We start from the raw sequence: 13992 nt of genomic DNA, 5'->3' as shown, positions 1-13992 counted from the left end.
CAAACTGATTGGTACCTATTGCTACAGAACTATGAGTATAAGTATATCTGGGAAATCCCGCATGAAAGACCTCTAGAAGCACCGCGAATAGCTCAGCCTTCTCCTCATCAAATGGATCGAACACAAAGCAATCGGCAGGACGGCAGTGATGGCCTCCCACCCAGACGACCAGAAGACAACGATGCTGTCGACGATGGCGAAGAGCGATCTGATTTCGCACCTCGACAGGGAGGAGAACGTGGTCGAGGAGGCGGCCCTGGTCGGGCTGCTCGAATGAACACAATCTCAGAAGAACCACCTTTGACTGGCCACGACCAAGGACAAGACACGGCCAACACTGCAGAAACAACGCCATCTCGCCTCGAGCGCAGAGCTGCCGAAATCCGCGATTTCAACCGCCGACGCAGGGCGCGTGGTCATACAAACTCGGACACCTCTGGAAACACGCCTTACACGCAGGGGGTTGGCCGTCCGTTGGAGAGAATTGAGAGTTCCCTTGACCCTAGCATGAATCGCACTCGTTCCAATGCGATATCGTCTAGTTTTGCAACGAGGCCAGAAGACGTGGAGAGGGAGAGAGCGAACTTGGAGAGAAGGGCATGGATTGCCGCGGGTAGAAACTCTGGGCCGATGGAAGAGAGGGAGAGGAACAGGTTCAACAGGCGCCCGACAACTTATCAATTTCGGGCTCATGAGGGATTTCCTCCCAACGGCACGGGGACGCGGGGGTTATATGCTGGACAATACCCCATCCCATACATGAATCCAGCTACTGGAAGAGCGGCTGTGGGAACGGGCGGTTACACACCTTTTGGCAGCGACAACTTCCACAGCAGCGTTCCAGATCAGTCGTCTCCTCGCGACGATGATGGAAGCGCCGCTGTCTACGACCCTGGCAGCTTTGAGGATACGGATCAGTTCTACGTCGAGCCGGCTTCTAAGCCCGAGAACGTCGATCCTAAGGCTGTGACGTCCCAGCTGGAGGGTAAACCTGGGGGTGACTCCAATCCTCCCAAGCGCAAGGATGAACCGGATGATAAGCAGAGTGGAGGAAGAGGGCCAGGCGCGTCTGGACAGGCTACTTGAGAGGTACCTCTTGCTGGTTATGGAACGGCGTAGTTGTTTAGTTAGAGACATACATAGAAGCAGAGGGTGTGGCATGGAGTAAGCAGGTCGTCGATAAGGTAGGTGGGTGGGACAGGTTTGGTAGCTTCGAGGAGTTTCTGGAGGGAGTGGATTTCAAGTAGTAGACGACAAGGAGATGCTCATAGTAACAGCAGCATAGAGGGGCTCCTGACGTGGGTGTGGATGTCTTCAGGCATCTCTTCGACAGCTGGCAGAGTTCCTAAGAGGTGAACCAAACGACAAGAGCACTGGCAATTGATATGCGGCTCGCAACTTTGACAGTCCGGTTGCTCTTGCACTTTGGTGACGCGTAAGGTGAGATGAGGGGAGAGGCACAGTATTAACCTAATACGTCTTAGCGTCGGCACCTATCAAGCACGCTCCGATCTCGTCACCTTCTAGCACCGGTAAATGTCCTACTCCTATGTTCGGTAGGTACTACCCCGCTGGAGCGGCCCCGCAAGACTCCACGTGCTGTACGATGAACCTGAATCTCTGGGTGCTGGCGATGCACGACGTATCTTCGTTTCCAGACATTGCACATGCTTGCGGACCCTTTGGGCCTTCTTAATCCATCATGACTTCCAATTCAACCATTCCACACCTCCGACATTATGGAAACACCAAGCAACTCATTGTTGATGGCAAACCATACCTTATGTTGGGCGGAGAATTGCAAAACTCGTCGCTTTCGTCTGCCGAATACATGAGCGAGATCTGGCCCAAGATGGTCGCAACCAATGTCAATACTCTACTTGGCTCTGTCAGTTGGGAGATGATCGAGCCTGAAGAGGGCGAGTTCGACTTTGAAGAGCTGGACAAAGTTATACTGGGCGCTCGAGAACACGGCTTGCACTTGATCTTGTTATGGTTCGGATCTTTCAAAAATGGTATGTTGGTATGTCCTTGCAGCCTGTTCCCACACCCTGACACGTGCATGACTAGGCAGGTCAACGTATACCCCATCATGGGTGAAGACGAATCCCAAACGCTTCCCTCGCGCCGAACTTCGAAAGGCGGGAGGTGTGATTGAAGTTGCGGATGTGCTGTCTCTTTTCCACGAGGAAAACGTTGAAGCAGACGCGAAAGCATTCCAAAAGTTGCTTCGTCACCTCAAAGAGGTAGACGAGAAACATGGTACTGTGTTAATGGTGCAAGTCGAAAACGAAGTCGGCCTGTTGTTTGACAGTCGCGACGGAAGTGTCGAGGCCGACAGAGTCTTCTCCGAACCAGTGCCCGCAGAACTTCTCCAATTCTTGAGCCGCGATTACGATCAACTACACCCCGATCTAAAAGCCAATCTCAAGACCTTTGTCGCACGATCGAAGCCACAATCTGGCACTTGGGAAGAAGTGTTCGGCGTCAGTAGCAGGACTGACGAGCTCTTCATGGCATATCATTATGCACACTACGTGAACCGCGTAGCAGCAGCTGGAAAAGCGGAGTATCCCATTCCGCTATACACGAATGTATGGCAGAACTATGCGGGAGATGATGCCGATAACGATACCCCCATTGTAGTTGGTGGTGGCGGTCATCCAGGAGATTATCCGTCAGGTGGCGGCACAGTCAATGTCCTCGATATTTGGCTGCAATTCGCACCTGACCTCGGATTCATCGCGCCCGATATCTACCTTAATGAGTACACTAGCTTATGCGGCAAGTACCGACATCGTGGAAATACTCTGTTCATTCCGGAGCAGCGACGAGATGAATACGGGGTTCGGCGCATCTGGATAGCTTACGGAACATTCCAGGCTCTGTTAGCCAGTCCCTTTGGCATCGATACTTTGGAGCCGGAAATTAATCCTTACACAAAGCACTATGGGCTGTTATCACAAGTCTCTCAAATCGTACTGGAAGCGCAACGTAACCCAGGTTCGTCGGTGGGTTTTTGTTTTGACGAATTCACCGGCGACAAAGATTCGTCGAAACCCATCAAGCAGCGTTTTGGCGATTGGGATATCACTATTGAGCGTTCTTTCGTTTTTGGCAAGCCCGGGACCGGTAGCGGCATGGTCATTTATCGTGGCGGAGCACGCTTTTTGCTTATTGGTTGGGGCTTTCAAGTGATGGGTCAATCGACTAGGGCTGACACGAAGTTTAACGGCATTCTGAAGAACGAAGAAAAGGTCGTGGAAGACATAGCGACAGGAAAGTTACGGACACTGAGGACCTTAGGTGGCGATGAGACGAGGAGTGGAGCCAACGCGATGATGCCGAATGAGGATCCTGACTATGGAGGATTCCCCATCGCTATAACAATTCCGGCCAGAACAGGTATCGCTGAGGTGGAGTTCTACTCTTTTTAAGCTTTAGTACTAGATGAACTCGGTGTCGTTAGAGGACGATTGGGGATTTTCCACAAAAGGAGAGATCAACACTAATGGTGACCGGCCAGCTGGGCGCCTGAGAAGGGAGCGCGGCAGGTTAAGATTGCAAAGGATTCTGGCCCCTGGGCATGAGGTGCAACTCACTTTTGTATCAATACATTCATTGAGCGACGCTGTCGTCTGCGTCCTTCAAAGCTGCTCCCAAAATCTTCCCTGAAGATGGCCCGTTGTTCTTGGTGTTTAGTCGCAGCCTTGGCTGCCTGCCGATCAGCCTTTGCCCAGACCGCGGCAACGGCTGTCGCGCCCTCCACGCCCGCATCATCATCGCAAACCTCAGCACCAACATCAAACCTTCCAGCTGTCGAAATCGACGTCATATTTCCTCGCGAAAATGAAACGTACGACTTTACCTCATCGTTACCCATCGTGTTCGCATTCCAGAATTTGACCGCGGCTGCTGAGCTTGGCCCCTTCACTTTCGCATGGGATATCATGCCGTACCACACCCTCGACGAACCAATACCAGGAGGTGTCATAGAGGATCAATGGTCGATAGGCTTTACCTCAGATAATGCATCCACGTTTACAACGTCTGATGGATCGCCATATATCCTTGTCAACCACACGAATCCTAGGGATTGGGTCCATGGACCGAAGTATGGAGGAAATGCCTACTCATTGAGGTGGTACATCCTGTGGGGTGACGTGAATGAAGGATGCGACCACCCTCGGCCTGACATAGGTGTTTCGCATGACACTAAACTTCTCTTTACGCTTCTTCCAGCGTGGCCTAACGAGTGGAAGGCGCCCGACCCAACTACCTTCGGGAATGTTACAGGCAATTGTGCGCAACTGGGCACTTTCGCTATGATCGACGCAAATGAGTCCGAATTGTGTTCGCTGGATCAGCTACAGTGGGGAGATGGGAACCCATGTGCCATCAAGCCTGATGGGCCTATGGCAACAAGCATGTCCAGTGCGGTGGCGAGCTTGTCTTCTGCGCAAAGCGTGGCTACTGCGACTCCAACTACTTCCGAATCGTCTACCACGTCTAACGCGGCGTTCGCAACAGGTGTGCCAATTCAGCCAGCGCTCGCTGCGGCCTTCGTTGTTGGTGGATGGGAGCTGTTCCCGCTGTAGGGGTGTTATCGTACACAATGTTACATTTCTGGTGTTTCATATTACTGTCTCGAGGGTCGACTTTCAGCCCAAAATTCAGTCGTAATCATGAGCGTATGCAGCAATGCGTCAGGAGCTCAAACTGCTTGCACATAGGTGCATCCAATGTGCGTAAGGCAAAGGATATGCGGGTGTTTGCCTGCTTTTCTATGCGCTTATTAACCCTGGCATTGCTGCCTGCGCAGTGTGTACAGCCCCGCCGCCTTTCAAAACGCATCACAAAAAGCTACACGTCTCAGCTTGCTCAACGTCAAAACATATGACAGCTATTGTCCAAATAGCTTATTTTCCGTTCCTAGCGTTACCACCAGAATTGCGCGTCATGGTATACGCATATTTCCTACCTACGAACGATCATGAAAACCCTTTCCGTCTTCTGCGCAAACGCCCTTTCGTCGGCCTTCGCCAAACTTGTCAAGTCGTCAAACAAGAAATTGACTATGAAGCCTTGAGACTCTCATGTCTCCTGGTTCGGCGTGAAAATCCAAACTACGCCTTATCCGTCAGTGTTCTGGATATGCAGCAACTGAAGATGGTCATCCGAAACAAGGTCGCACAGCCAATTCAGGATTTTGACTCTCTAAACCTGTCGTGGTGGGAGGAGTTGCGCGCCTCAAGAGTCGATATCGTATACGAGCCATGCGGACAGCGAGACACCGACATTGCGGCATTCACCTCGATTTGCCAGCGCATTGCGCAAAAGTTCGAGAGCCGCTACGTACGTCTTCCCACGTCGTTTTACGTCAAGTTGCACAAGGCTGGTGAAGAGCTCGCTTGGTGCGAAACAAACTGGTTCCTATCGATTTTCCGTCTTCCAAGAGTAGCATCAGAATACATGTCTACAACGGCACAGTACTATGATACGGACCGCTCACTCGTAGCTTGCGAATGGCAGGATTTCTCATGGATAGATGATACAATGTTGGGACTCTTTTATCTAGGATTAATGCTGTTATATCTGGCCGCCGGCTTGTGCATGGTATCCGTTGTAGCATGTTTAGTGTACAATGCCGTCATGAGCATGCTGTCCCCGTTCGCGGTCAAATTTATGAGTCTGTTGAGCCGATGATTACCCGTCGATCAGTAAGGAAAATATCTCTTGACCTCAGAAAAGACTACACAATGGCTCGTAGATCAGGTATCAAAGCTGTGCAGAGAGTTTATGTGATGGCAGCTATATTTAGCGTTTGAGGACAGTCATCTGTCCTACTACCACGTTCATTACGACCTTTCCGTGACCATGTCCCATTTCTTGACAGCCGCTCTGTTCGTGATCGCTTATCCCTTTTTGGTAGCCGTGTACTTGTTCGAGATAATTACAAATCTAAACCAGACCCGATCTTGACCGTGTTTGCGAATGATCGTCGGCTGGCTTTCAAGTGCTCGACTACAAAGCATTAGCTGGGTCGAATTTGGGAGTAAGTGATATTACCTTTCAAGGTGTTGGGGCTAGAAGGACCGCCGCACATGCAGCCTGGCAGGTACCGAAAGCAGTATTACAGGCGACGATAGTGGCAGGAGCCGTCGCACCCAGCGTGGCACCCCAAGTCGCACCTCCTGCAGCATAGCAGGCCATGACGACTGCAGAACAGCCAGCCTGACAGATGCCGTATCCGATCGGGCCTGCTGAGGCTATGGGTATGAACATGAGGAAGGCTGCCGCCGCCGAGATGGGAACGAGGGAGATTTTCATCTTGGATGTTGTCGTGGCTATTGTGAAATCTGTGATAAGTTTAGCGACGGCCGGCGGATATAGGTACTGAGAAGCTAAATTACTTGCTAATTGACCGCAGTGTTATGTAGTTGGTTTAGAGCGCGATGGCGGGCTTATAGCTAGGTGAGCGTGTGATAAAGCCCTGCTGCACATGCTTTTCATCGGGCTAGTTCGTGTCACACAACAGCTTGCCACGTCATTTCACCGGTCACCCATCCGTCGAGAGGAAAAGTCATATGAAATGACGAAAACAGCCCCTTCATGCCTGCCCAGGTGGTCGTGTATGGACAATGCAGCGTTGCCAGAGCTCTCAGTATGGCCGTAGATCTGGAGCATCGTTACTGACATGTCATATCGTATGCTTCCAAGGCCCAATCAAAGGGCTTGAAATGCCGATAGCAACGCGGAAATTGCGCTTTCGTTATGGGATGGAATGATCTCCTTCAGTCGAAGTCAGTCAGCAGTGAAGGCATCTACTGCTGCTGCACTTAGATCTGAAGCAAGCGCAGTCTGAGGTTTGATCAGCAGCTCTGAAAGCGGTCCACGATAGATGGCGTTGAATTGGAAAATTATCAATCTCAGGAGGCCGCATCAACAGTCGGAGGAACTGCTAGACCAATTCAGTATATCTGAGTACACATTAGCTGTAGGGATGGAGTACAAACTGCCCATCTCACTACTGCGCCATAACGAGCACTCTACATCAACTCACCGGCGACCTAGTAGCAGCGTCACCTCTACCCCATCGAGGTGGTTACCGCAGGTGAGATTGAAACGATCTAAAGACTTGCTGGGCACTCATGTTCCTCTTTCTGCAAGAGGAGATAGGTCGCACCTGGGCAGCATGAAGATCATGCGTCAGCCAACCAGATGTGCGGGGTTTAGGCAACAGCTTCCAGAGTCGGTGTATATGACCGCTGCAACTCCATAAATTGGGGCACCCTATCAATTCACAACTCATTTCTGGATGCGGAGCGACTGAATATGGCACGAAACGAAAATAGTCAGTCGTCCTCATCTCTCTTCAGACTACCTGCTGAAATACGCATCTCAATGTACGAGCTTCTGGACTTTCCGCCTGTTGACAATGAACAATGTCGTGGACTGATCCTGTCGTGTCGACAAGCAAAGCGCGAGTGCGAAGGAGTCTCGATCCGTGCGACAAAAACCTGGTTGCTGGCTTACAAGAGAATTGTCCTTCCAAAAAGCGATCTAGGGGTGCGCATCTTGCTACCTGTTGCAACGAGAACGCCTACTGGAATGCATGCCAAGTTCCACACGCTTCGGCATTTGACATTAGTGATCCCTGGACGTGCAATTCATGGCTGCGCTGACCAGCGACGAGAGTTCTTTGAGAGTCTCCGACCCTTGAACGCCATCTTCAGCTTGTGGCTCGATAGCCTGACGATACAATTCTCGGGTCCGGTAGCAAGGAGTAGCGAAGGACACGGGTTATGTGGATCAATCACCGAGTATTTCAGACGCCTTTTCTTCGTTCTGGAGAGCGGCTTGACATTTGCGCATGATCCTGTCGGCCAGAAAGGCAATCTCAAGCTCAACAAGTACCGCTCCCTGGTGAGGTACTGGCAGCCGCAACCAGCCTGGATTAAGAGACTGGTGGTTTCATGGGATCTGACTGAGAAGGGTTTGCGAAGCGAAGATTTGGTCGCGGTCGATGGTCACTGCAGGAAGCGTACAACGGCAGCTTGTCCCGGGTTGCGGAGATACCACGTCGCCAGCGAAGACGGCCTCCTTGGATCGGAGTCAAGGGAATCTTTCTGTCGATTTCGCCCATCGGAGCCGGAAGATCGCATGGCGGGCCCCAGTGTCGAGCACAAAAAGCAATGTCTCAAGTGTGCGTGGCGTGGATGGGACTACCGCCGCTACGTCCGGGGTTTGCCGGTGGAGGATGACGAACGCTGGCTTTAGGAACAATCGCGGAACAATCACGATAACACAGCTGAAGATGTGTGGAAGACCTGGGGTCGTGCTGTTGAAAGTCCGAAGATCCCGCTGGGAGCCGCGCGATCTGGGCGATGGGCATCCACTAACACCCAAACCAGTAACAAGCGACGCGGGCTTATCAGGCACGATCAAACCTCATTGAACGATCACTGCTACGACTTTCGTGTCTACGTCATGTTTGGAAGTATCGCCGGTCTTCGGATCAAAAGATATGGGGAAGCGCTGCACGCTCTCTCCTTTTGGATCTCTTGGATCGCGCAACCATGTGTGGCATCACTTGTGCGGTCGCATTGCGGGGTCATGGACCGTTAGCGAAGGAACGTGGAGAGTTGAGCAAAACATTGCAAAAGAGTCTGGATACCATCAAGCATCGTGGACCTGATGCAGATGGTCATTGGATCAGCGAAGATTGTCGCGTGGGTACGTCAAGAAGTGACTACGGGTACGAGGAGAACACGTGACTAACATCCTGATCATCTAGCTCTTGGGCACAACAGATTAGCGATCGTCGACTTGAACCCAGAAGGAGAACAGCCATTCCACGATGCAGACAGCGACATTCACGCTGTAGTCAACGGCGAGCTGTACGGCTATGAAGAGATTCGGGATCGCCTTAGTGCCGAAGGCTACAAGTTTAAGAGCCAGTCAGACTCTGAGATTGCACTGGCGCTTTATAAGAAGCATGGTCTATCGTTCCTTCCGCACTTGCGTGGAGAGTTCTCATTGTGTCTATATGACTCCAAGTCTCAGGTCTTCATTGCCGCATGCGATCGATATGCCATCAAGCCCATGTACTACACAATGTTGGACGGCAAGTTGCTGGTATGGCCGCTCTTCACTCGTCGCAAAAACTTCGAACTGACAACCACTGGGTAGATCGCTTCCGAAATGAAAGCATTTCTTCCCTTTGGATGGAAACCTGAGTGGGACGTGCAGAGCATCAAAGACGTGGGCTGGCTGTGCGACGGAAGAACCATCTTCCAAGGAGTTTCGAAGATACTGCCTGGTCACTACCTCGTCTGCAGATCGTTCAGCACTATCTCTCAAGACAAGTATTGGGATGTCGACTTCAAAGACAAGGTATGTGCTATGGCGTGTGCATCATGAACATCGCTGACAAGCTTAGCGTGAAATCGAAACGAGAAGTGAAGATGAGATGATCCAGGGTGTCCGAAAGCACCTTGTTGATGCTGTGCGAGATCGACTTCGTGCGGATGTACCGATCGGAGTATTCCTGAGCGGCGGCATCGACTCAAGCGCAATAGCAGGCATGGTCAAGCATCTGATGGACACTGAAGGCGCACAGCTTGGCACAGCTCCAGCATCAGAGCGGATCAATTGCTTTAGCGTCAAGTTTATCGGTGAAGAACACGATGAAGAGCCGATCGCACGTCGCACAGCTGAATGGCTAGGAGTCAAGATGCATCACTGCGAGATGACCGAGGAAAACTTCGCCGCCAACATCGAGAACGCAGTCTGGCACAACGAAGCAGCAGTAACTGATCTAGGCACTGTTGGCAAGTTCTTGCTTTCGAAACTTACCAGCGATGAAGGTATCAAGGTCGTCCTCACGGGAGAAGGATCAGATGAACACTTTGCGGGATATCGGGAGCTCCTTACGGATTTCGTTCGCGAACCAGATCTATCAAGACCAAATTCCGGGCTTCCGGAAGAAGAGCGCGTAGCAACATTCAAGAGCTTAGAGGGCTCAGAAACCTCAGGTCCAAAGGAGCTTGCGACATCGGCTGCTATTCGTGCCCAAGTAAACAACACTTCTTTCCTTGGTTTTACGCAGACCGCTTCTCTCCGTGACCCGCTCTTTGCGCCTTGGGTTTTCAACGAGTTTGGACAGAGCGACAAACGCCTTACGGCCGTGAACGCTGTCGATGGCCGTACCCGCGAGCTTATGGCCAACAAGTGGCATCCGCTTCACACATCGCTATACATTTGGATCAAGTCATCTCTCGCAAACGGTCTACTTACCGTACTAGGCGATCGCTGCGAGATGGCGCACAGTGTCGAAGGCCGTCAGCCCTTTCTCGATCATCGCTTAACAGAATACGCAATGAAGCTTCCACCCTCCGTAAAGCTGCACTACGACCCTCAAACTCGTAGTTTCAGCGAGAAGTGGATTCTCAAGGAAGCCATGAAACCATTCATCACGCCTGAACTCTACGCTCGCAAAAAACACCCCTTCTCTGCTCCAGTGAAGTACAAACCCGATGGCCCTGTCCACCAGTTGTTCCAGAGACTGATCACGAAGGAGAATGTGGAGGCACTTGGATTTCTGGAGTGGGACAAGTGCAAGGATCTGTTGCATGATGCGATTTACGATGGTGATAGGCCAAAATGGAGTCAAATGATTCTGGTGGGTCAGTTTGTGATTCTAGGCAAGAGGTTTGGAGTCAAGAAGGCTGCGCCGGAGTTTACTACGCCAGGAGCGAACGGGGCGATGAGATAGTCTTGGGTGCTACAGTATGTAGCGCTCTGCACCAATATATCCTGTTCGGTTGCAAAATTGCTTTGGGGGTAAAAGACTCGCTTACTATACGAAACACTATGAGTACTAGAGCCTGGCGTCGCCTTTAGTTCCTGCTTCTTCATTCTCTTATTCATATTTGATACCATTCCAGCAGACCTGAACTGGTACAGAGCCCCTGTCTTGATCCTCTTTCCTCGTTTCGTCCAACACGTCTTGTATCAAGGACTCGCACATGCCTCCACCAAAGCAATAATGAATCTCACCCAGACGCACCATGCCAACGGAGTTCCGTCGGTTGGTAGCGTAAAATAGCGATGTGTCTGCATAGAATCTTGATTTATGGGAATCGAAAAGGTTGGTATCCGCATGGAAAGGCGGTATATCGCTTTCGAACGCCATGGTATCGAGTGAGCCATCTACCTCTACAACATAGAACCGTTTCCCAGCCAGTACTTGCGGAGAGCCTGTAGCTGGCTCTGAAGTTGTGGCGTTAATGGCACGCAGCTTGTTGGCATCTTGTGAGAGAAGAACGTCTATCACAGCGGGCTTGCGGTGTGGCATATCTTTTGATGTGACACCTCGATTGCAAAGTTCTTTCTTGAGTTGGTAGGTTGGGACGCTCTCGTATTCATCCTCGCGAGTAAGGCTGCGATAATCCCACGAGATAGTAATGTCGTTGTTATGAAACGAGCACGGTGTGATACCCATCCTGTAGGGATTTTCCCAACTCTTTTCCACCAGACATAATAGCATTAGTACGGCAGCTTCTGTCAGATCTTTCGGGCTATCCGGTGTTTGTTTACCAGTGTAATGAAGAGCAATACTCTCGATCTCAATACAGAGCAAGTCCTCGAGACCAGTGCGAGGACAGCAATCTCGATGAAGGTCGAGTGTGTGAACAGGTGCGTTGGTGATCAGCGTCATTTCTGTCAGTCCAATAAAGTCTTCCATCTTTTTCAGTTGACGCGGTAGCCTCAGATCAAACCCTGTAGTCTTGGTGAATTTACTGCAAATGTCCTGGACATACATCCATAGATGGCGCACGCCCTCCTCTTCAGCTTCTTGTTTTGCCTGCCGACAGGTACCTCTGAAGCCAATCCATTGGGTCGCGTCTTTGTTACGAATTTGACCAAGCGTCATATGATCGTAGATTAGGTTTCGGACGTCGCGATTGAGTAGGCTAAAGAAGTAACTGGTCTCGTTCGGGCCTTGTGCGGGAGGGGCTGCATCTTGTGGAATCATGATGTCAGCGACGCGACGGGAGGTCGGCATGGTGATCGACGATGTGGTTGTGATTGAAGACTAAGCTGTAAGTCGACCCGAGCTTCGAAAGGCTGTGTGTACGGTCGAGCTCCCACGTGTGGTTATGGGTGTTTATGCAGGGGGCGATCGAATCGAAATCAGGGCAAGGTCTTGAATATATATACATTAGAGGGGTACTTGATGGCGTGCTCTAAGAAGCTCGAGCTCGAGCGTCGAGAGTGAAATATTCGTGTAATCAAGGGGCCAATCGCCTATTTCCCTGCCCGGCTGCCCAGTCTTGCTCTGAGTCAATGCTCGATTCGCATATACTTACTCCTCAATGTGGATCACTGAAATGTCAATATTGAGTCCTTGGTGTAAGCATCGTGTGTGACGTAAGCGGGAGTAGGTCAAGGTTGGTATGTGGTATATGTATTCATCGGCTTTCATAACTCGTACAGCTTCGTCTCTGCCGGGATCGACTCCAGTATTCTGTAGCTCAATCTCTGTTTCTGCTTGGACTCCACCTCTTGAAGACGAACTCTCGAACTGTGTACTTCTTTAAAATGCTACCAATGTCAAGCTTGAACCCATCCAAGCTCATATAATCCGCATCCCACGGTGCTGGTACTTCAACGTAGACCAGCATCAGTGTCTTCATGACCTGGGTTTGCACTCGGTTCAAGCGATGGAACCACCACCAGTCCCTGCGCTCCTTTTCCGCGGCTCTGACTTGGGCTTGACCATCCGTTTGCTCGGTCCAGTATGGGGCTGAGTAGGAAGGAATGATCATGATCGCAAACTCGGCATGTGTGAACGCAGGACCGCGAATGTAGAGCAAGTAGTCGACAGCGAACTTGACACCAGGCCGCACGACCCAGCCCAGGGATCGGAAGTGGTGAAAGACAACGTATTTCATCAGGAAAGGGTTGTCAGGCTCAATAGGCGGAATACACGTCATAGCAGGATCCACTCGAGTAGCGTCATTGCTCATACGGTACGCAGTACGAAGATGCGTCAAAGCTCTTTCGAGATCATCGGATTCGCCAGAACTGGACGCATGGGCGCAGTATACACGCAAGAGGTACCATGCTGGGTAGTGTTGTGCAAGATCCATGGGAGCCTGGGTGTCCACGTTGACGACTTGCAAAGCACCAAGGACGTATGTCAGGAAGAAAGCCTCTTCGGGTGTGAGCTGAAGATGCTCAAGATCCACAATGTCAACCTCTAGATCAGCTTCAGCGTCGGCCGGTGCGGCAGGGCCATCTGTGTTTTCATTGATCGCCGGAGTTGCTGTTGCATCTTCTGGCTTGGTGATGTCCTTGGCGTCGCTACCTACGAGCTTGTTGATGTTGGCGTCGGATACGATCTTGCCTTCTTGCCGTAGCTGTTGCTCAATAGCCTCGCGCTGCGCCTTGGCTCTCTCTAACTTGAATTGTCTGCGCTCTTCCCGCCTTGATTGTGTAACCTCGGTGCTTGTCTTGGACGCCTGGGCACCTCGCCTTCGCTTTTCAGCGACTAACCATTGTGGTTCACTTCGGCTGAGGGACCCTTTGCCCCAGAAGCCTTGTTCCCAAAGAGCTCGGATGGAGGCCGGATCGGTGACGTGGATTGACTGGGTCTCTGCAGAGTAGTATGCTCTGTGGATGACGATGTGTGACTTGGGCGACCACAGCGACTTCGAAATCAGGCTGATGAATAGTCGCACGATAGAAATGGGGTTGTGCGGGATGAAGGCAGGCAGCGCATATACGTCTAGTGGCAGAGGCTTCGCATGTATTTCGTTATAGTTGGGTCGTTTTGGGCGAGGTTTCCTCGAAACACCGTTGGCTGGTTCTTGGTTCGGCTGAGGTAGACCCTCTGGGCGCTCCTCGCTTGCAGCAACAGCATGCTCAAGCTGCTGAGTCGAAGACATGCCTCAGTCCAGCTCGATGTTCGACGAAACTGTACTC

General features: G+C 51.3%; 5 protein-coding genes across 5 annotated transcripts; 3 read left to right on the top strand and 2 right to left on the bottom strand.

The window, feature by feature from the left end:
* Window positions 1–111: 111 nt before the first annotated feature.
* J4E88_004703 (uncharacterized protein) lies at window positions 112–1086 on the top strand (the record flags this gene model as incomplete). Its single annotated transcript, XM_049398347.1, has 1 exon — window positions 112–1086. One exon carries the CDS (start codon window positions 112–114, stop codon window positions 1084–1086), a length of 975 nt encoding a protein of 324 aa, XP_049255908.1.
* A 616-nt stretch (window positions 1087–1702) lies between these two features.
* J4E88_004702 (uncharacterized protein) lies at window positions 1703–3437 on the top strand (the record flags this gene model as incomplete). The annotated part of the gene is made up of 2 exons (XM_049398346.1): window positions 1703–2015; window positions 2071–3437. The coding sequence occupies 2 exons, from the start codon at window positions 1703–1705 to the stop codon at window positions 3435–3437; spliced, it is 1680 nt and encodes a 559-aa protein (XP_049255907.1).
* A 5142-nt stretch (window positions 3438–8579) lies between these two features.
* J4E88_004701 (uncharacterized protein) lies at window positions 8580–10777 on the top strand (the record flags this gene model as incomplete). The annotated part of the gene is made up of 4 exons (XM_049398345.1): window positions 8580–8736; window positions 8798–9138; window positions 9193–9396; window positions 9443–10777. 4 exons carry the CDS (start codon window positions 8580–8582, stop codon window positions 10775–10777), a joined length of 2037 nt encoding a protein of 678 aa, XP_049255906.1.
* Window positions 10778–10924: 147 nt separating this feature from the next.
* On the bottom strand, window positions 10925–12070 carry J4E88_004700 (uncharacterized protein; the record flags this gene model as incomplete). Its single annotated transcript, XM_049398344.1, has 1 exon — window positions 10925–12070. The coding sequence occupies one exon, from the start codon at window positions 12068–12070 to the stop codon at window positions 10925–10927; it is 1146 nt and encodes a 381-aa protein (XP_049255905.1).
* Window positions 12071–12539: 469 nt separating this feature from the next.
* On the bottom strand, window positions 12540–13955 carry J4E88_004699 (uncharacterized protein; the record flags this gene model as incomplete). The annotated part of the gene is made up of 1 exon (XM_049398343.1): window positions 12540–13955. The coding sequence occupies one exon, from the start codon at window positions 13953–13955 to the stop codon at window positions 12540–12542; it is 1416 nt and encodes a 471-aa protein (XP_049255904.1).
* Window positions 13956–13992: the final 37 nt, after the last annotated feature.

Source organism: Alternaria novae-zelandiae (assembly GCF_023758075.1).
Source record: "Alternaria novae-zelandiae strain BMP 2774 chromosome Unknown scaffold_8, whole genome shotgun sequence".
NCBI lineage: Eukaryota > Fungi > Ascomycota > Dothideomycetes > Pleosporales > Pleosporaceae > Alternaria > Alternaria novae-zelandiae.
This window is presented reverse-complemented; position numbering and strand designations above follow the sequence as displayed.